At 34.8% G+C, this 21,755-nt stretch overlaps 1 protein-coding gene across 17 annotated transcripts in view; it reads left to right on the forward strand.

Moving 5' to 3' along the window:
- Nucleotides 1–21,755, forward strand: part of PTPRK (protein tyrosine phosphatase receptor type K) — a 553,640-nt gene that overhangs the window by 527,497 nt on the left and 4,388 nt on the right. For all 17 annotated transcript variants that reach the window (XM_017958332.2, XM_017958334.2, XM_017958333.2 and 14 more), the window contains 10 exons: nucleotides 2,337–2,373; nucleotides 3,662–3,759; nucleotides 4,170–4,286; nucleotides 9,166–9,320; nucleotides 11,647–11,782; nucleotides 12,041–12,190; nucleotides 13,693–13,866; nucleotides 17,921–18,052; nucleotides 18,192–18,317; nucleotides 21,113–21,276. In XM_017958332.2, the coding sequence (XP_017813821.1) occupies nucleotides 2,337–2,373; nucleotides 3,662–3,759; nucleotides 4,170–4,286; nucleotides 9,166–9,320; nucleotides 11,647–11,782; nucleotides 12,041–12,190; nucleotides 13,693–13,866; nucleotides 17,921–18,052; nucleotides 18,192–18,317; nucleotides 21,113–21,276 (1,289 nt within the window). The remainder of the gene's footprint in view (nucleotides 1–2,336; nucleotides 2,374–3,661; nucleotides 3,760–4,169; nucleotides 4,287–9,165; nucleotides 9,321–11,646; nucleotides 11,783–12,040; nucleotides 12,191–13,692; nucleotides 13,867–17,920; nucleotides 18,053–18,191; nucleotides 18,318–21,112; nucleotides 21,277–21,755) is intronic.

The raw sequence follows: 21,755 nt of genomic DNA on the forward strand, positions 1-21,755 counted from the left end.
GGACCATTTTTAGCTTTGACAATTTATTATGTACTCGAGTTTTATTTGTTGATGATTTCTGTTTCTGGCTTTTATTCTTACCCTTCCCTAAACATATGTGAGAAGCTGGATAGTATGATGTGTATTAGTGTGACTGAAATTTTACTTTTTACATTTGACTTCTGATGTTAAAATGAGTAGGGAGACTATTTTGTGATGTGTTGTATTGGCTTCTAAAGTAAGAAAATTACTCAGGCAAAATAATTACTAAATTTCAATTGTAAAATACACATATCACACATATATATCAAATCACCAAAATGAAAAAGTTTGCTTCTATCATATATTTCACTGTTAAATTTTGATTGCATATATATCTACATGCAAATTCTTTATTTAAAGGAAGTAATTATCAAACAAAATATAAAACATTCTTAAAGGGCAATATATTACATTACCTATAAGGAGGACAGGCTCTTTGTGATACCACCTGGTTCATAATCACACTGGAGAGCTTGGGAATGTTACTTCTCTCTCTGTACCTCAGTTTCCTTATCTTTGCAGTGGGGATAATAATAATAGTACTAACCTCATCACTTTGTTGCGAGAATTAAATGAAGTCATGCATGTTGAGCATTTTGCCCAATGCCTAGCACTCATTAAACTTCAACTTTTTTCTTTTTACAATTAAAATCTAGGTGTGCTGTAATTAAATTGATTCATAATATGTGTAATTATAAAACAAAAGGTGGGGGTGTTAAGTATGGCAGCATATGTATACTTTTATAGACATAAAAGATATGAAACCTAGGACCCAACATTTTCTAATTTCCATAAATAGGAAATAATTTTCTTTACATTTATTAAGTTCACATTTTAGAGTTTATGTTATGAATTGTATGTATTTAGTTGAATTAATATATTTTATAAAGCATAGTATATGAGTATATGGGTTCAATTTCTGATCATAATCTTACTCTTATTCATTAAATTTATCAAACATGTCATTATGTAAAACTAAGCTAATGGTCTAATTTTTAGAATAAAATAATCAACAGTTCTATGAAAAATTTGTAATTGTTCTTACCTATTTACTTTAACCTGGGTTTTCTGCCAGGACATTTACACTGGAGCCTTGTTATAAAACTATTTCATGGTTCATACTGTAGGACTGTATTTTAAATAAGACTTGTTATCCAGTCTTTCTGTTAAGACCCCAGTGTATTTTGGTCTATTTCTATACAATTTCATAATTTTCCCTCTCCCATTAGTTCATTATATGTAAAAGATATAAGTATATACTTCGGCAATTGGTATTTTTTTAAGAACTGCAAATACATATAAAGCTTGGAAAAATTTTTCCATAAAACATTGTGCTATTTTCCATAAAACATTGTGGTATATTAAAAAGTTGAAATCTTCCAAATTTGCAACGTCATACTCCTGCTATTAAATTTTAGGTTGGAGATCTCAGTTCACATGTATTTATATGTGTATTGAGTTGCCCACACCAATAAGTGGACAAATTGTACCACAGACTTTCACTAAGGCTCATTTGTAAATATGCAACAAATTCAGAACTTAGGATCATATCATCAACATTTTTGCAACTTATGCTCTGTTGGTATTCAAACCAATTGAGAGCGACTAACAATCTATTCCTCCTCAACAGAACTTTTAGCACACTGAAAAAAAATACTAAATTTTTACTCAAGATAAGATGCATTTTTAAAAACTCTTCTTTCCCTATATATATATATGTGTGTGTACCTATAATTATGTGTGTGTAAATTAACATTGTGAGCACGCACAAAATAGTTTTTGCATATCCCTGAATGTATTATTGAAAAGGAATATTCTCTAAAAATCTCAGCAGGACTTTGATTGGATGCACACATGCATTGTCCAGCTCTAACATTGGAATGTTCTGTTATTTTTTTATGGTTCTAATATGTCCTCGTCCATTTGTAATGCAGTGTGTTGTACTTTTGGATGATAAAATGAGAATTAATATTTTTAAACACTATTTTACCAGGAATGAATGACTAAACATTTACATGAAGGCATAAACATTTTAGTGAAACCAAACAAAATCTATGAGGTTATATTCCATGGCAAACAAAAATAAATTATACAATATATATTCCAATCAGAGCCTTTAAAATATTTAATTTTTGTTTTATGTTTACCTTTCAGATAACATAGGTTTGAGAAGTGAACTATGTGTTCACTACTCATTTCTGGACTTTTTATTATAACTTAATCTTAACAGGTGGTTGTCTTCATCTTTTTATGCCTTCATTCATTTATTTCTGATATTGATGTAAAATGATAACTAATTTGTTCTCCTATTTTAGGGCTACCAGAGACCAAGTCATTACATTGCAACCCAAGGTAAAACTTTGCCTTGTTAAATGTTATAGAAAAAAAAACTTGCTTATTCATCTATATAGTGGTTTTTATTTTTTTAAATTTTATCTTAGTAACAAAAAAATCAGCCCTTCTGATTAACACTGCTCCTTACTCTTTTGTACAGTACAAATTTGTTATGTGTGTAAAGCTTATATAAATTCAAGCTTGATTTACTTTTAATTAAAAGTAAAAGAAAAGCTGGTAGTGGTTATTATGATTTGATCCTTGTTATACAGATAGGTCAGAGCACTAGTCCATAGTGCCAGCCAGAGGAATTACTCATTTTTGAGAAAAGGAAAAAGAAGTCTCATATAAGAGGCCTGTCTTCTTGCAGCAAGTTTGTTAATAGTACCCAAGACCAATATTGTTATAATGAGCTATTATACTGAGCAATTTTTTGACAAGTCAAGACTAAGACAAAACAAAGAGATGGAATTTAGTCAAGTTAATTCTTCATGGAAAATAATAAGAAAGTAGAGAGATCTGGTTATAGTGGTACACTGGGGAGTAAAAGTATCCAAACAAACAAAAAGCATCTGTAGTTATCTCTCTAAATTGACTACTGGCCCTCAGAAGAGAAACCTGTACATCTATTTTATATAAAAGGAAAGTAAAACAAAAGCTAGGTTTACTCATTTGACAAGGGTCATTTTTCTATGTTTTCACATATGTTTGGAGTAATTGAGTTCAGTTGTATACTCTTTAAAGTTAGAAAGATCAACCATAGTGTGAACAATATTCAGTTTTATGGTATTCAGTAGAGAATAGCCCAGCACATGCTTTTGCAGTTTGGAGATTATATAATGATAAGATTAGAGTATGTCCTTACGTGTAAGGATATGTTTTTTATTGATCCCTAAACATGTACTATTTATAAATAGTGGGCACTTATTTAATTGGTAATATATGCCGTCTGGTTGATGGTGGTATAAGAGTTCTAGTTTTTACATATATTTGAAGATGTGTTAAAATGACTTAGTGACCGATATAAATACCCAAGAAACTAGTGATAGTGTCTTCTAAATTGGGAAGTATAGAGGGCAAATTAAAAAAAAAAAAAAAGAAGAAGAAAAAAAAAACTTACATATGCCTATGGTTTTGCCTGTTGTGAGAATTTAGATATGAACTGGATTTAAGTATTTTCAGTGACATTTTGCGCTGGACATTTTTTTTGGAATTATTTCATTTACTCTGTTTCTTATCTTACTAAACTTCTTACTAACTACAAAATTCCTTTGATAACATAATATTCTAATTAATTTCTTCATAGGTCCCGTTCATGAAACAGTATATGATTTCTGGAGGATGATTTGGCAAGAACAATCTGCTTGCATTGTGATGGTTACAAATTTAGTTGAGGTTGGCCGGGTAAGAGGAATAAAAAGAATTTTTTTGTCATAAAAATGAATCTAGTTGAGAGGCAGCATATAAGATACTCAAAATAGAATATCATCCAATTGTTTAAAAAAATTATAGGCACAGCATTTTAATTGAGTACCTCTAAATAGACCTTGAATGGCTGAGAAATTATTTGATTTCTCATTGAGTAACAATATAAGCTTTAATTTTGTACTAGAATCTAATTGCATTATCAGGCTTGTATATTTTTTGTGAGACTATATGAACTCTGTTTATAGTATAATAGTTTTTTTTTTCTCATTTATAGATTTTTAACTGAGTTTTAATTGTGACCTAAAGAGTTATTGCTGGAATTAAATCACCTTGGCTAATTAGTAGTATATATTCAGGTCTATCTATGTATTCTTTTTGTCACTTAGGTTAAATGCTATAAATATTGGCCTGATGATACTGAAGTTTATGGTGACTTCAAAGTAACTTGTGTAGAAATGGAACCACTTGCTGAATATGTAGTTAGGACATTCACCCTGGAAAGGGTAAGTACTCTAAAATTCTATTTTAAAAAGTTATATCAAAACTGCTTTTTCTCTTAAAACCTTTGTCAAGTTCTGTTTTCGTGATGCTATAAAATCCATTCATTCATGTATTCATTCCACAAATGTTTATTTAAGAGTTTACTATGTGCCAGACATGTTTCTAAATCTTGGGACACATGTTAAAATCTCCTCTTGTCGATCTTATAGCCGATTGAATTAAGACAGCAATAAAAATAAATAAATCAACTAATATACATCATGACAAGTGCTATAGAGAAAAATAATGTTAGGAAAGGAAGTAGGGAATATTATTGAGGCAGGGGGAAGAAATGGTTTACAATTTTGAAAGGATGATCAAAGAAGAACTCATTGTTAAGGATGTAATATGAGTAGAGACCTGAAGTAAGTGAGGGAGTGACAGGTTATGTCCAGGGCAGTAATGTTTCTGACAGAAGGGAGAGTCATTTCAGAAGCCTGGAGGCATGTGTAAAGATGTTAGAATGCCAGACAGTCAGCAGGCCAAGATGTTCAGAGATCCATAAGTGAAGGGGAAAGGAATACAAAATGAAGGCAGAGAAATCACAAAATTGGATAAGTGGTGCTTTGTAGGCCATGATGATTTTAGTTCATACTAAAACTGAGTTAGGCTGCCATTGTAGGGTTTGTGAGCCCAGGGATAACATGGTCTGATTTTTATTTCTAAAAGGATCACTCCAAGTGTTACATTGCAAAGAATAATGTGAGGTGGCTGGTGTAGTAGACTGAAGTGGAATATAGTAACAGTGAAATACATTTTGTGGTAAAGCTTGGTAGATTTGACCACATAAAACTGTGAAATTACCTGTGGCACAAAATTTTATCAAAGGTACATACACACAAAAGAACCTGGTGATTATTTATTAATGTCCTTAATTTATAATGTTAATACCGGTAGAAGAAAAAAACACTAGAATCTCTGAAGAAACACAATTGTTAACATGCCTATTAAAAATGTTTAACCTAGTGTACTGATATACCATTTTGTCCTTTCAAATCAGCTAGAACTTTAAAAAATAATCCTCATTGAGTGTTAGAATGTGTTGAAACATATTTTTATACATTACTGATCATAGTTAAATTGCTACAAACCTTCTTTAAATCAATAAAACAATGTATCTCCAGAGCTTTAAAATATTTATGTCCTTTGAGAAGTTAACTTTCATGAATCTTTCCTAAGGAGTTTATTTAAAATATAATGAATTCATTTATAGCATTTCAAACCTATAGATAACCATAAATGGCCAACAATAGAGAAATAGTTGAATAGTATTTTATAAAAATATTTGTGAGTTATCCTACCAACACGAAAAAATTAGGCAAAATATTAAGTTGAAACTAGCATTATACAGAACAACATAATCATGATTATTGTAACTATAAAATATGTATGAAAATTTCTTAGATAAATCAAGTAGAATAAAATAAGCAATTGATATGGGAGATTTCACAGAGAACCATTAAGCTTGATTTAATGAATAACTAGATCATATTATTAAAAAGAAGATGTAGAATATACAGTCTCTTAAGTTCATACAAGTCTTATGAAAATCAATGATGATCTTAGTAATAAGGAAAATCTGAAGACGTAACAAAAAGTTGAGATATTTCCAAAATCCAAGAGAAAGCAATAACAAACCACTGACCAATGACCCCAGAAATTAGCCTATTAGAAGTTACCAAATCCTCTTCTGAATAATCCTTGAATGATTTCCTCAAAACTACAATTACATTGTATAGATCAACAGTTTTACATCAAAATTTACCTCATTATTCTGTAAGAAAAATTTACACCCGTAAGTGATTTCTGTTTTGAAATGTGCTCTGAAATCACGTGAAAAGTTGTAACATTGAAAAATCAGGAAAAGTAGAATAGAACAAAGGAAAAATTAAATATAAAAAAGAAACAAATGAGAAAAAATAAATAAAAAGCTTGTTTATTGAAAAGATCAATAAAGTAATTAAACCACTATCAATTCTAAATGAGGTACAATGAAAACAAAATACGCAATATTAGGAAACACAGAGGGACATAGCCGTTATACCTGCTATTAGAAAAGCTATAGAAAATATTATGTATAAACCTAAAAATATAACTTTTAGTCTAGGACACTGATTTTCTAGCAAATGCTAATTCTCAAAAATTAGATCATGAAGAGTTAGAAGCACAAATAGATGGTAAAAGAAAATAGAATGATTGTTAAACTTTATCATTAAAATTGCACTGTGATTTTAAAGTTAAAGTTCCTTCATCCTTTAAGGAATAGCTAATGTCTATGTCTATGTTTTAAAAGTTAGCATAACGTACTTGGAATCCTAGGCAACAGAATCATCCGAGCCCAGAAGGCAGAGGTTGCAGTGAGCCAAGATGGCGCCACTGCTCTCCAGCCTGGGCAACAGAGGGAGACACTGTCTCCAAAAAAAGAAAAAAAAAAAAAAAAAGAAGGTTAGCATAATGGTGATAACAGAATCCGATAACGATAGCATTCCCTGGAGCACTCATTCTCTCTTTCACAATCTCTTTCTTCTCTCTCTTCCCCATGCACACACACATTGCAGACCAGTTTCATTCAAGAACATGAAAACATTCAAAATAAAATACTGAAAATTCGGATCTAGGAGTGAATTAAGAAAATATCACTACATGAGCTATTGTTTTTTCCCTAAGAATGCAAGAAGATTGCAACTGTAGTGGGAAATCTAACAGGATATTTTATTATGTCAGTACATTAAAGGACCAAAACTGAATGACTTTATTAATAGATAAATGCATTTAATTTTATTTTCAAAATATTTATAGTAATACTCTAATTAGGGAAGTTAAGAGACATCCTAAACCATGGTAAAGGTGATTCAACAATACCTAGTAGCAACCATGTTAAGGAATGAAGAACTAAAGACTATTCGTTTATCATAAAAAACTAGTATAAAGATTATATTACTACTTCTACAATCAAGAATGTTATGTGGATAATCAGTGTCGTTAATATTAAACGTTTTTGGAAGTTTTAGCAAATGAAATAAGGCAGCAAAAGGAATAAACTGTGTAACTACTAGAAAAGACAAATTATTTTAAGATGAAAGGATTTATACCAAGAAAACTACAGATAATATTTTTAAATGGGATGTATAAACGTTTATTTAAATGATTAAATCTGCATAAATAGTCATAAGTTATAGCTTATCTTTATATTAGCAATAAGCAGAAATAAGAAAATATTACTAAATAATCTTTAAAAATAAAAAGTGCCAAACTATCTCAGAATATATTTAATAAGAATGATACAGTTCCTGGTTGAATAAAAACACAACCGTATACTTATGGATACACATAATATGTGAATGAGTGCAGACATGCACCGTGTTCCAGAATATAGGAGTAGTTGATATTAATAACACTGTATGGATATAATGCAATCCTATTTGGAAAATCATTGGATTTTGTTTTCTTATTATTTAGAACAAGAAAAGGGGGCGGGGGTTTAACCATATATTTGAAAATCACTCAGAAAAATTAAAAAAAAAACATTAGGGAAATAGGCGCTGACATATGAAAATGTACTAAAAAGAGCAAATCCTATAAATGTAATAGAAAGATAAAGGGAGCAAGGCCCATCCAGCAACTCTAATAAAAGAATTAATATAGAAGGAGTCAAGTAATACCTAAAATCAGGCCTTGAAACAATTTTTGACCTTCTTCACTAGAGTTGAAAAGTAGCAAAAGGTGATTTTCCATTGGGGTGATTCCATGGTGATGCTTATCATTGTGATTGTTACAATTGTTTGTTCATCCCTGCTTTGTGTAGGGCATTGTGCTAGGAATTGGAATTAAGAAAACCTTTAAGAAATGATCACTAACTTCCAAGGTTTTGGTGATACTGGTCTGTATAAGATTGAATCTAAAGATAAACTTTTCCTCAATTTTGTTTATTCCATGTAATATGTCTACCTTTTCTGATTGAACAAGTGAGACTGAGAGTTTACAGATAGTTCACAATAGAATTTGAATTATATAGATTAGAGTGGGATTTTGTTTCCTTTTGCTACAAATGTGAGTTCTTAAAAATAAATTCTGCAGTATTTAATCTATACCTTCCAAGCTGTGCTACCTCAATCTACAGCCTTCTCCTAACACAAAGGAAGGAGAAAGCTTTGAAATGTGCATTTATGTAGCATTCTCTTAAATCAACCCAATGGGAGAGCAGCACAACAGCAGATGCTTCACTTCTTTCATTTTGTATTTGTGTTACTATAATACTGTGCTGAATTATTTCACAGAGCTAAGAAAAATAGTTTGCCCAAAGAACAGTTTAGCTGCCTGTATATTTTCACAAGCCAATCTAGAGCAGCACTGTCCTGGAAAATCCCTACATGCTATGCTTCAAAACCATTTTCAACATGGATAAGCAAGGCATTAAAATCTCTTTGTGAGGTGAGAAGCTGGAAAGTTGCTTTTATACACCACTTGAGAACTCAATGCGTTGGGTCAATAGGGCTGCATTTTAGCTTTCCCATTTCCTTCTTTTCCCCTAATAATTTAATGTGTTGTCATTTCCAGCAGAAACAAGCTGTCAAAGTAAATAAAATTTACCTAGACTTTTAGAACTGAGCAAGACTTCTAATTTTCTTTCTTTGGCAGTTGTCTGACAATAAAGGTAAGCTCCTAGTCCATGTTAGGCCTTCACTTTTTTTTTTTTTTTTTAATTTTAAGAAAAGGCATAATCTTTGGTAAAGTTTTTATTGTTATCATTGTCAGTTGGGTCTGTACCCACAATTGTGTTTAATGGCTTTATTTTGGCCATTAAAATGTCTTTTGAAAACATTTATTTCCATCTTTGCACAGAGGGGCTACAATGAAATCCGTGAAGTTAAACAGTTCCATTTCACGGGCTGGCCTGACCATGGAGTGCCCTACCATGCTACAGGGCTGCTTTCCTTTATCCGGCGAGTCAAGTTATCCAACCCTCCCAGTGCGGGCCCCATCGTTGTACATTGCAGGTGAGTGGTGGTCCAAATGGTGTTGACTTTATGCAATCAGCTTATTTTAGAGTGTCAAGACAAGGCTTTTGAGCACAAAAGCTAATGTGTGCTTACAAAGTTCCAGCTTGCTTGTATTATAGATAAAGTAAAACAGCAATAAAATAAAAGTTGTCTGTAAGTAGTCTATAAAACAGGAATTTAAGAAATACATATATTCATCCTAATGTGTGTAGTGTTATCCACAATTTAAAGTATAGAAACTCTGCCTTTTAGTGGCAACATCTGTGTTTTTTGTTTTTATCACTTTTGCAAATCCCATATCGTATAGAATGCTAGGTTGAAATAGACATTTCTTGCCAATCTAGAAAATTCCCAATAGAATTCCAGCTTTTAAAACTAAATTTCAGACATACAGAGTTACTAAATGGCCTAAATTGCAAGGATTTGTGCTGCAAAACAGCTATTTAAAAAAAAAAAAACTAAAGACTTCACATTAGAGGACCTTGAAAACTACATCAGTGAGATTCAGCAAATATGTGCCAAAAAACACGAACATTATATCCAGACTTTCTTCTGATTAGAAACTTCTCTTAAAACAAGCATTTATAGATACTAAAAGCAAATTACATGGCCTCATTTTGAGGTGTGACCAGAAAAATAAGTACTGAATCTGAAAAGCGTTTCCTAAATGATGCTGCATACCATTCTCAAATGCTCTTCCCTCCAAGCTACATAATAGGTTGTACCTAATTATTTTTTGCTATCTGAAAATCCAACCTAGTCAGGGTTTAAATAACCGTGTGTAAAAGAGGGGAAAAAAAGCGAGAATGAAGTAAAGGTAAAACATCCCATAGGATCAGATACTATGTACCCTGAAAACAAAAAAATAATCTTCCTTTCAATCCTCCTCATGAAATCTGATGTACTCTTAAATTACATTCCTGTCTCTAACTCTGGGAACAGTGATTGAGAAGATGGTAGGGGACAAAAATAAATAGAGATAGCCACAATATCTTTTGCTTAAATTTCTAAAAGAACAGTGAGTTTAAGAGAAGTGACCAAATCTGGATAACAATGAAATAATGTTACTAGCCTATCTAAGCACTTAGAAAATGAGATAAATGGGTTTTCAATTTAAGGATTTCTTGATTTATCAGAGAGGTTTACTTTCTTATGAATTGCTTGCTTCAGAAGTGCTCTAAGAGTCTCAGATACTCTCTTGAAACAGAAGTGTCATTTTCCACTTACACTGAAGTATCTCTGGACTACAAAGTGAATTCCCCACTCCCTCAAAAAAATCTTTATTTTGTTTTCTCCATTGACTTCTATATATAAAATTGGAGAAACATTCCCCAGGGGCAAAATAATCACACTATATTATGATTAAAGGATACAAAATACAGTAAGATAGAGGAATACATTTTAGTGTTCTATACCACTGTAGGATAAGTCCGGTAAATGATAATGTTTAGTTGGAGAGAGCTAGAAGGAGGATACTGAATGTTCACAACACATATGATACATGTTTGAGAGGATTCATATGCCCATCACCCTTTTCTGATCACTATACATTATATGTATTGAAATATCACTATGTACCGAAGAATATGTACATTATTGTTTGCCAATTCAAGAATAAAATATAATTTTTAAAAATACCTTAGAATTAAGTATAGTAAGATAGTGGCTAGCCTTGTGACTTGCTGGGAATCATATTCTACACTTAATAATTCATTTTCCTTTCTCTTCAGATCATGATTCAAATAGTCTTTATACTGTTACTCTCCTCTCTTTATGTAACCGTCATTCTCTTGCCCATCCCCACCATTTGCATTTCCTGTGAATCATGGCTCCTCAGATTTCCCATTTAAAGGTTTGGGAATTAATTTTCTTTTGCCTCGGTATTTACAAGAGGCGAACACAGTGAGTGAGCCAACATTCTCACATTGTTGCCAGAGGACACACAGCTAGATGAATCTAAAAATATTCAATCTGGAGTTAAATTCTGAAGCATGAATCTGCCACTTGATCAATTCTATGAACTTGAAATTATGTGTGTTAAATTTACATAAAATGAAAATTGTGAGAGAGGTATGGAATTTAAATAACGTTATTTTCAATTTGAAAATAATTTCGAACTTTTGTTCCAATCTTTAGTTTATACCAAAGCAGATACTCTGCATGAAGTTATTTGTACATTCACAAGCTTTTACACAGCATGGACAAGTGCTATGCCTTGCACTTTGTTAAATCAATTTGATTCTACCTATCTGACAGTGGAAAAGGTCCTTCTTTAAGGTTATGAAGACTAACATGCATCTTGCAATTTGTTAATTTTTTTCAGTGCTGGTGCTGGACGAACTGGCTGCTACATTGTGATTGACATCATGCTGGACATGGCTGAAAGAGAGGGTGTTGTTGATATCTACAATTGTGTCAAAGCCTTAAGATCTCGACGTATTAATATGGTCCAGACAGAGGTATGTAGATTTACCTGTATGGACTTTTTTTTTTTCTTTTTTTGCAAACAAAGAGTAGATGTCTCTCATATGTACTCTACTCAACCGAAAGAGTAGATGTTTTTCATATGTAATCAATATTAGCTCAGTCATATAGAAAAATATTGGTGTTTTAATTCATATTTACACATAAAGAAAATTTTCTGTATTCCCTAACTTCGATGACAGAGAAGTGATACTAAAACTAGTACAAAATTTTCTTTTTCATTCTTTTGGTAGGAACAGTACATTTTTATTCATGATGCCATTTTAGAAGCCTGCTTATGTGGAGAAACTGCCATACCTGTCTGTGAATTTAAAGCTGCATATTTTGATATGATTAGAATAGACTCCCAGACTAACTCTTCACATCTCAAGGATGAATTTCAGGTATTAACTGTTTCTAAAACCTCTTTTATGACTTACTACAATTTGTTCTGGGCACTAGGAATCCTTTTAAAGAAGGTCTTTCAAGTCCCTTTGATCCTGTTTTAAATACAATACATATCTCTTTCATTATACATATTATATAGTCATTTTTCTATTAATGAATTTGTATCTACTATATCCAAAGTGACAAATAAGTTCAGACTTAGGGAAGAGCAAAGGGGAAAGGTATTATAAAAGTCAAAATTAGGGCAGGCAACGTGGCTCACGCCTGTAATCTCAGCACTTTGGGAGGCCGAGGCGGGTGGATCAGGAGGTCAGGCGATCGAGACCATCCTGGCTAACACAGTGAAACCCCATCTCTACTAAAAATACAAAAAAAAGTAGCCGGGCGTGGTGGCGGGCGCCTGTAGTCCCAGCTACTTGGGAGGCTGAGGCAGGAGAATGGCATGAACCCAGGAGGCAGAGCTTGCGGTGAGCCGAGATCACATCACTGCACTCTAGCATCAGTGACAGAGCGAGACTCTGTCTCAAAAGAAAAAAAAAAAATCAAAATTAGTGGTGATTTGTGTGTATTTATAGCCTTTTTTCATGCAGCCATACAGATTTTGACCTGGTCACTCACAGTGTGATGAGATCAAGCACATTAATTACTACTGAGTCTGGGTTCAGTGACGGCTCACACCTATAATACCAGCACTTTGGGAAGCCAAGGCAGGCGGATCTTGAGGTCAGCAGTTCAAGACCAGCCTGGCCAACATGGCAAAAGCTCATCTCTACAAAGAGTACAAAAAATAGCTGGGCATAGTGGTGCATGCCTGTAGTCCCAGCTACTCAGGAGGTTGAGATGGGAAGATTGCTTGACTCTGGAAGATTACTTCACCCTGGAAGGCTGTGGTGAGCTAAGATATCACCACTGCACACCAACCTGGGCAATAGAGCAAGACCCTGTCTTAATAATAATAATAATAATAAATAATGAAGTTTGCAGTAAATACTATTTCAAAACAGCCCTAAATGTTTTCACTGCCCTTAAAACATGTCTGAAGGTGGGTGAAAATAAAATCAAGAGCAGAAACCAAATTATTTGATTGTTGGTCCAGTGCTCTTTCCAACATACCATAGCTTATCTTCAAATATGGCAAGCCCAGATGTTACTACAAATGATACCGTTTCCCACTGTGATGAAGGATCATCATCATCATGGACTTCCCAATTGTGTTTTCTTTGGTTAAGGCAATGCATTTTGAAGGTAGCAGTGTTGTTTAGCATCCCTTTTCCTTTTAAGAAGCGGAGCACAGAACAATGTGTGTCTTGTTTCTTTGTCACTTCTCAGGCTTCATTAGCTTTAACTACAAAGTCTATCAGCCTGTCATAGTAGCAAATGCCATTGCCTTGCACAAATCCTTAACTTTCTACTTGGCCTTCTAAAAGCCTGATGGATCTGTGTTACACTGCTAAATGGGTCACACTATCTTTTAACCTGGGTTCTCTTTTCTTTTTAGACTCTGAATTCAGTCACCCCTCGACTACAAGCTGAAGACTGCAGTATAGCGTGCCTGCCAAGGAACCATGACAAGAATCGTTTCATGGACATGCTGCCACCTGACAGATGTCTGCCTTTTTTAATTACAATTGATGGGGAGAGCAGTAACTACATCAATGCTGCTCTTATGGACGTAAGAGACTGCCCTCTTTGTTAGTGTAGAGTGCTGTGTGAAAAGCTACATAATGCAACTGAACACTGGCTAGTTTTCTTTTCGAGGAAATTAAAATAACCTAAAAAGGAGAAGTGGAAACTTTTATTGAAATATATTTTTTTGGAAAATGATTTTAGATTTTCCCTATAGGGATTCTTAAGAACTGTCATTTTTATAGCCTTATTGTAGATTTGGAGCTTAATTGTCAGTTATTATATTCATATAGTAAATACTGCAGATTATAAATGTCATCTTAATTATTTTCAGAAAAGAAAATCATGCCTTATCTATTTTGAATATAATTAGAAATGAATGTTTTAAATCACAGCATGCCAAATCGTACAAAAATTGTGTTAATTTGGGAAATTTTTATTTTTGACATTTAATGTTTCAGTAATTTACAATTAATTTGTTGGCCATTAATCAATAAAGACTATTATAAGTAACTAGAGAAGAGATGGATGGTATTAGGTTAACACATCCATCATAATGAAAGAACGATCTTGCCCCATTCAAAATCTTAAACTGCAGAGTGTTGTAGCCCATAGACAAAAAAAATATGGAAAGAAAGTTTTTTGTTTTAGTTTTTTATGTTGTTGTTGTTGTTGTTTTTGAGAGAGTCTCACTCTGTCACCCAGGCTGGAGTGCAGTGGCATGATCTCAGCTCACTGCAACCTCCGCCTCCCAGGTTCAAGCAATTCTCCTGCCTCAGACTCTTGAGTAACTTGGACTACAGGAGTGTGCCACCACACCTGGCTAATTTTTTTTGTTTGTTGTTGTTTTTGAGACAGAGTTTCACTCTTGTTGCCCAGGTTAGAGTGCAATGGCACGATCACTGCTCACTGCAACCTCCGCTTCCCATGTTCAAGCTATTCTCCTGCCTTTCCCTCCTAAGTAGTTGGGACTACAGGCATGCACCACCACACCTGGCTAATTTTTTGCATATGGTAGAGACGGGGTTTCACCATATTGGTGAGACTGGTCTTGAACTCCTGACCTCAGGTGATCCACCTGCCTCGGCCTCCCGAAGTGTTGGGATTACAGGCGTAAGCCACCGCACCCGGCCTTTTTTGTATTTTTAGTAGAGAGGAGGTTTCATCATATTGTCTAGGCTGCTCTCGAACTCCTGACCTCATGATCCGCCCACCTCGGCCTCTCAAGGAAAGAAAGTTTTAAATTATGACTTTGGCCACTTTACTTTGATTACCTTAGAAAGAAGCAAGAAAGCTATCAAGGTTTAGAATCTTTTTAAACAGTTTACTGCCTTCATTTCTAGCTTTTGCCCTTTCTCCTATGAAACAATAGCAAGGAGAAATTAGAAGCCACGGTTCATTTCTTTCTGACTATAATCAGGCTTTCTAAGTTGTTGTTCCTATTAAGCCCAAATTCTATTTCTATGAGCAGTCTTCACCAGTTACTTTCCTCTTTTTGGTGCCGCAAAGTGGAATAGTCTAAAGGCAGGCTCTCATCCTTGTTGTGATTGCTCTTGCCTGTGAAAAGCTGTCATCCTTGCTGTGATCAGAGTCTTGCCTGGCCATTAATCACACCCACTGAAATCACATTAAATCCTAATTATACCTTTTATTTTTATATTAGGTGTCTGGAAAGGCAAATATACTAAATACAGAGATGGCATACAATACTTTTTCATTTCTGCATCTAAATATGGAATGAAAAAAAGGATGTCTGAACAAGAAAAGGAGAAAATAATAATATTTAGAAAAGCATTAATGCCTTTGAATTTTTTGCCATTGGCCTCTTTATCAAATTTTTCTCAATTTCCAGATTGTCTCCTTTTCTTTGTTTTTGTTCTTTTTGAGACAAGGTCTCACTCTGTAGCACAGGCTGGAGTGTCATGCATGATCACAGCTGACTGCAGCCTCAATCTCCTGGGCTCAAGTGATCCTCTCTCCTCAGCCTACAAAGTAGCTAGAACTATAGGTGCATGCCACCATGCCCAGCTAATTTTTATTTTTTATTTTTTTCTTGCTTTCTTGTCCAAGCTTGTCTTCTTTTCTGTATGAAGGTTGAACCTTGTAATCCACCTGCTCTTACTGTCTGGTTAATCCCCTGTGATTCAAAAAAGACATTTCATAATTAAAGATGTTCTAGGGATTTAGTGGTGCAAATGAACCTTCAGAGAAGCCCAGCTGTACCTTCGGAGAAGTAAAGCTGGTTTGATTTACAAGAATAGGGTTTATTGTTCAACACTTCCTCTTTCTCCCTACCCTTTATTCCCATCATTAGTGTGATACCTTTTTGCCAGGCCTATGAGGGATTAGGAGGTAAGGCCAAGGATTCTGTAATTTCAAAGCCTTACATATGTTCCTGCATTTAGAGAGAAAAAGAAAAGGAAATTTTCGGTCGTCTTCTCTCTTTTCAGCTCCTCCTCATGCATGTCCCCTCCCCTGTGGCTCATCGGTCTACTTTTTAGACTTACCTTTCCGTGGAGCAGACATTTGATTGGAAAGAGAGCTTACTTTTTCTTAACTTTTCTCATTGTATTAGTTCATTCTCACACTGCTAATAAAAGCATACTTGAGACTGGGTAATTTATAAAGGAAAGAGGTTTCATTGACTCACAGTTCCACAGGGCTGGGGAGACCTCAGGAACCCTGCAAGTATGGCAGAACGGGAAGCAAACCCGTCCTTCTTCTCGTGGTGGCAGGAAGGGGAAGAAGTGCCAAGCAAAGGGGGAAGTCCCTTACAAAACCATCAGATCTCATGAGAACTCATTCACTATCTGGAGAATAGCATAGGGGAAACTGCCCCCCATGATTCAATTATCTCCACCTGTTCCTGCCCTTGACACGTGGGGTTTATTACAATTCTAGGTGAGATTTGGATGGGGACACAGAGCCAAAAAATATCACTCATGAACCTTCATACCTTTCTTAGGAGACCCTCATCCCAGCTGCATGTGTAACTTCATAAGGTTTTAAGGTCATTTGGAAGTAGCCAGGTAAATTATTATTGTCATCTACTCAGATTTATCCTGCAGTCTTCAGCCAGTGCTGAATGCCATGGTTAGCAGCATTTCCCAAATGGTGGTAGCATCAGTGAAGTCCAAGAACCAGTTCCTGTTCTGATGTTAAGATTCTTGAAGCACTTAAATAGTAATGTGATACAAATGAGCTATAAGATCATTGAAATTTTTTGTCAGCATTAGGGAACTCTATAATCTACTAATTATTACTATTACTATTGCATAATTAGTTTAATTCAAATAATTAGTTTAATCAAATGACATTGTCCAGGTCAGATAAATATTGTTTTTACTACTTCTCCCTTTGGAAACAGAAAATATATTGTGTTCTAATCAAGGAGCACTTGGTAAACAAGGAGCTATCTCCCTGCTTATATGGGAACAGTAAGTATATTGTTGTTACTCTTTGGTGCTTCAGTATCTTAAATGGTTGAAACTGTCATTATGACCTTTGATATATGTTAGAAATGCCCAGGAAGCTGTGGAAGGTGGATTGCCTGCGAGATGTGCAGAATATCCTGGTAGTGTCCACATAATGTAAAAGCACAAGTGTTTGAGCTATTTTTCTTATTTGGAGTGATTTTACTTGCACGCACACATACTATCCACATACCCAGATGATTGATAGACATACCAGGGGTTTTGTTCTTACTTTGCCTTCAGCCTCTCAAAGACTGATTGCGTTTAGAAAATTGAAATAGCCCAACAGGTACCTTACAGAGGATGTTAACCTCAGAAGCTCTTTAGTTTCTTCTTTTGTGTTTGTCCTGTATTTACATCTTTCAGTAAAGCAAAAATTCAGGTATTGACTTAAATTGCTTTGGAGGCATTGAAGTCTTCCACCAAATTGATTCATTACCGTACAAGTTCAGTTCATTCCAGTGGTCTGAATCTCTTTATTCATGGCTGAAGCATCACTCTGGCTCCCTCTGCATGTGAAGCTATTACATCATACTGGTCCTACATTGAAGTGTATTGTATCTGTTTGTACAACTGATCATACATTTTAAGTTCTTATGTTTCTCTGTCTACCTTGTTTCTTCACAGAGCTACAGGCAACCAGCTGCTTTCATCGTCACACAATACCCTCTGCCAAACACTGTGAAAGACTTCTGGAGATTAGTGTATGATTATGGCTGTACCTCCATTGTGATGTTAAACGAAGTCGACTTGTCCCAGGTTAATGGCTATGGGTTGCTTTTGTGTACTTACATACAACTTAATAGAGTAGTAATGAAATGCTAAAATCTGCTTTATACTATCCTAATTAGAAAAAATAATGCTTTTTTTTTTGTCTTTCAAAACATTCATCATTCAGGGCTGCCCTCAGTACTGGCCAGAGGAAGGGATGCTACGATATGGCCCCATCCAAGTGGAATGCATGTCTTGTTCAATGGATTGTGATGTGATCAACCGGATTTTTAGGATATGCAATCTAACAAGAGTGAGTCACTATTGGATCCTTTGAGCTGATCTAGAATAGGTTGATCATAACTAAGATGTGGTATGATTTTATTCAGATAACAGGGAGACTAGAATTAATAAGCACTATATCTTCCACCTCAAAGCTAGCAACCATCTTATGCCTTAGTACTCGAATAAAAACATAAGAAAGCAGAAATGCTGGAAGCTAGGTTTTTTGGTCAGTCACTAGAGTAACATATTCCCTCTGGAAATACAGATGCACTGGCTCAGTCAAGTTGGATAGCCTAGGCCTGGCCTCTGAGTGTATGTAGACTTATCTTAAGGATGACTGCGTGTTTTATTAGTATTGACATCCAGCCCAGAAATGGCATGTGATAAGAAAAATGAGAACATTGCAAAAACGATAATGACAGAGAAGACGTACTGCAGGAGGAAAGAGACATGTTGGATCAACCATTGTAGAAGGGTTCCATGTCACTGTTCCAAGTTCATTATTGATTCTCCTACCTGCAGTTTCATCTCCCTAAATGTCCCAACCTCTGGCTCTACGCAGATCTAAAGGTAGAATCAGTGCTGCTACCGCCATGCCTTTTCCCAGCAGCAAAGTAGTAATTGTATCATCTTTCCCTCACTCCTCGTCTGCTTTCCACTACATGACAAATTAAATCTGGGTGGGGAGGATCTTCAAAAAAAAAAGTGCTAATAAAGGCCGGGTGCAGTGACTCACGCCTGTAATGCCAGCACTTTGGGAGGCCAAGGCGAGCAGATCACAAGGTCAGGAGTTCAAGACCAGCCCGGCCAATGTGGTGAAACCCCGTCTCTACTAAAAATACAAAAATTAGCTGGGCGTGATGGTGCGTGCCTGTAGTCCCAGCTACTCTGGAGGCTAGGGCAGCAGAATCATTTGAACCCAGGAGGTAGAGGTTGCAGTGAGCCGAGATCATGCCACTGTATTCCAGCCTGGCGACAGAGCAAGACTTCATCTCAAAAAAAAAAAAAAAAGAATTGGAAAAGAAAATATTAATAACTTTCATGGAATTAAGCTCTTTTTAGAGAGAAAGATTACTCTGTTTTTTAAAGCACCAGCTCTGTGGGTGTGTATTATTTTAAGTGTGTGATTAGGATTGTCATGTTTCAGTGTCTCTCATATCAAAATGACTACGTGTGTGTCTGGTTAATAAGTCTATATGTATATAACTGTGAGCAGGGAATGGAATCATATTGACTCCTATTGCTCATTTCAGTGGAGGAAAAAAGGGTAACTTAAATCATTTCATAATATTCATGCATATCTTAGATGTTAATTTAAATGGAATCTCATTATGTCTGCACATCTGTTACATTATGGTTCTAGTAATATTTTAGTTGAAAAAAACAGAACTGCTGAAGACAGTAAGGCTTGTCTGTTAATTGAGCGGTTTATGTGAAATATATTCTGGGAACAGGAACTGAAATGTTATATTTTTGTCAGCATATTTATTTATTTGTTTGCTCACTTATTGAACTGCCTCTGTATTTGGTATTCTGGTCCTTATTAGTACATGATTTTTTTTTCTGTTCTCACTGTCAGCATTTAGTATATTTAATATATTGCACTGCATCAAATATTTAATATGTACCAACAAGAAGTTTGTAGAGTACCAAGTAGGGCTTGTCAGCTACCAAAAGATTCATGGGTCCTTGGCAATCTGATATGATTTACTCATATATTACTTGTTCTTCCCAATATTTTTATTTCAAGGTTTAAGGTTTTGATTCATTCTTTCAACAATACTACTTTTGGGGAAGTATTATGCAAAGTTCTACTGATACAGAGTGTAGGAAAAAAAGATTTCCGTGTACTTAAGGAATCTTTATTTTTTTCGGGAAGAAAAGCATTACATGAAAATTGTATAATCCTTTTTGTATAAAAGTGATGCATTTTACAGCGAAAGAGTAAAGAATATAGAGTGTTTAACTGAGCGATCCGACATAACTGTGTGATCAGAGATGACCTCTTTGAGAGAGTATTTAAGCCAAAATTTAATGAATCAATAGAAATTACTTGGGGGTCGAAGTAACCCACCATCCTGGTTTGTCCAGGGCAGGAGCTTTCCCAAGACACACAGGCTTCAGTGCTAAGACCAGAGAAATCCCAGGCCAACCTGGGACAAGTTGGTCGTTCTATTTGGGATTGAGAGGAGCAAGCAAGAAAGAAGTATTCAAGGCAAAGGGTACAGTATATCCAAAGTCCCCAAGGCAAGAAGTGACTTGATAAATGGATTAAAAGAAGACCAACAGAAAATTGAAGAAGGGGGTGGAGCCAGATCACATCAGTTGTTTTAAGACATGACAACAATTTGGATTTTATGCTAAGATCATTTGAAAGTCATTAAAGCAGGATATGACAAGATTGTATTTGCAGTTCAAAATAATCATGATGCCTATAGTAAGAATGGACTGGAAGGAGATCAAAGTTTATTCAGGGAGCTCTACTAGGAGGTAATTATCAGAGCCTGTGACTGGTAGTGTATTGATGTCAGTGGTGATAAAGAGAAAGCAACGAATCTGAAAGTTATTTAGGAAATGTTATCATAGTAATGAATTACTGGATACATAGTGTGAGGGAGCAACAGGTATAAAGGATGATTGCCATGTTTCCTGCTATTATCACTTTTAATGTTTTTGTAGTAGCATGTACAAATTGAGGATTTATATCAGCTAGACTCAATCCAGTGTAGATGCTATTTGTATTGTAAATTGTATGCACCTTTTACTTTTTTGTAAAAATTGTAGTCCCAGCTTATTTACATAAAAACACTTTTCCCTCTACAGCCACAGGAAGGTTATCTGATGGTGCAACAGTTTCAGTACCTAGGATGGGCTTCTCATCGAGAAGTGCCTGGATCCAAAAGGTCATTCTTGAAACTGATACTGCAGGTGGAAAAGTGGCAGGAGGAATGCGAGGAAGGGGAAGGCCGGACGATTATCCACTGCCTGTGAGTAGGGCAGTGCAGCCCGTCATTCATAGGGCCTTGGTGCTTATTTTCTCATTTTCAATATTGAAGACTATCCGACTTGCATCTTATGGACCTCCCATAGATGTTATTTTTAAACAGTCTTCCTGTCTCATGAGTCTATAATTAACTACTAAGTTTATTTTGTATATTTTCTAAATATTGATTATTATGTAGTTATATTATTTAAACTCTTTGGAACACCACTCTTAACAACTTCAGATTTACACAGTTTACAAATATATCAGAATCTCAAAGTCTAGAATGCAGCAATCTATGTCTATAGCATATTCCTAAGTATAAGTTACTGATCTAATTTCATCCTCAAGTTTCCTCCTCTCTGCCTCGTACACATATAAAGCAAAATTAAGACACAAATGGAAAACAATTAAAACTACAATGTCTTATTTTCTCAAACATATTGATAGTGTGACCTGTGGTCACTTGGTGCTGCTATCTAA

Source organism: Papio anubis, chromosome 6, assembly GCF_008728515.1.
Source record: "Papio anubis isolate 15944 chromosome 6, Panubis1.0, whole genome shotgun sequence".
Lineage (NCBI taxonomy): Eukaryota > Metazoa > Chordata > Mammalia > Primates > Cercopithecidae > Papio > Papio anubis.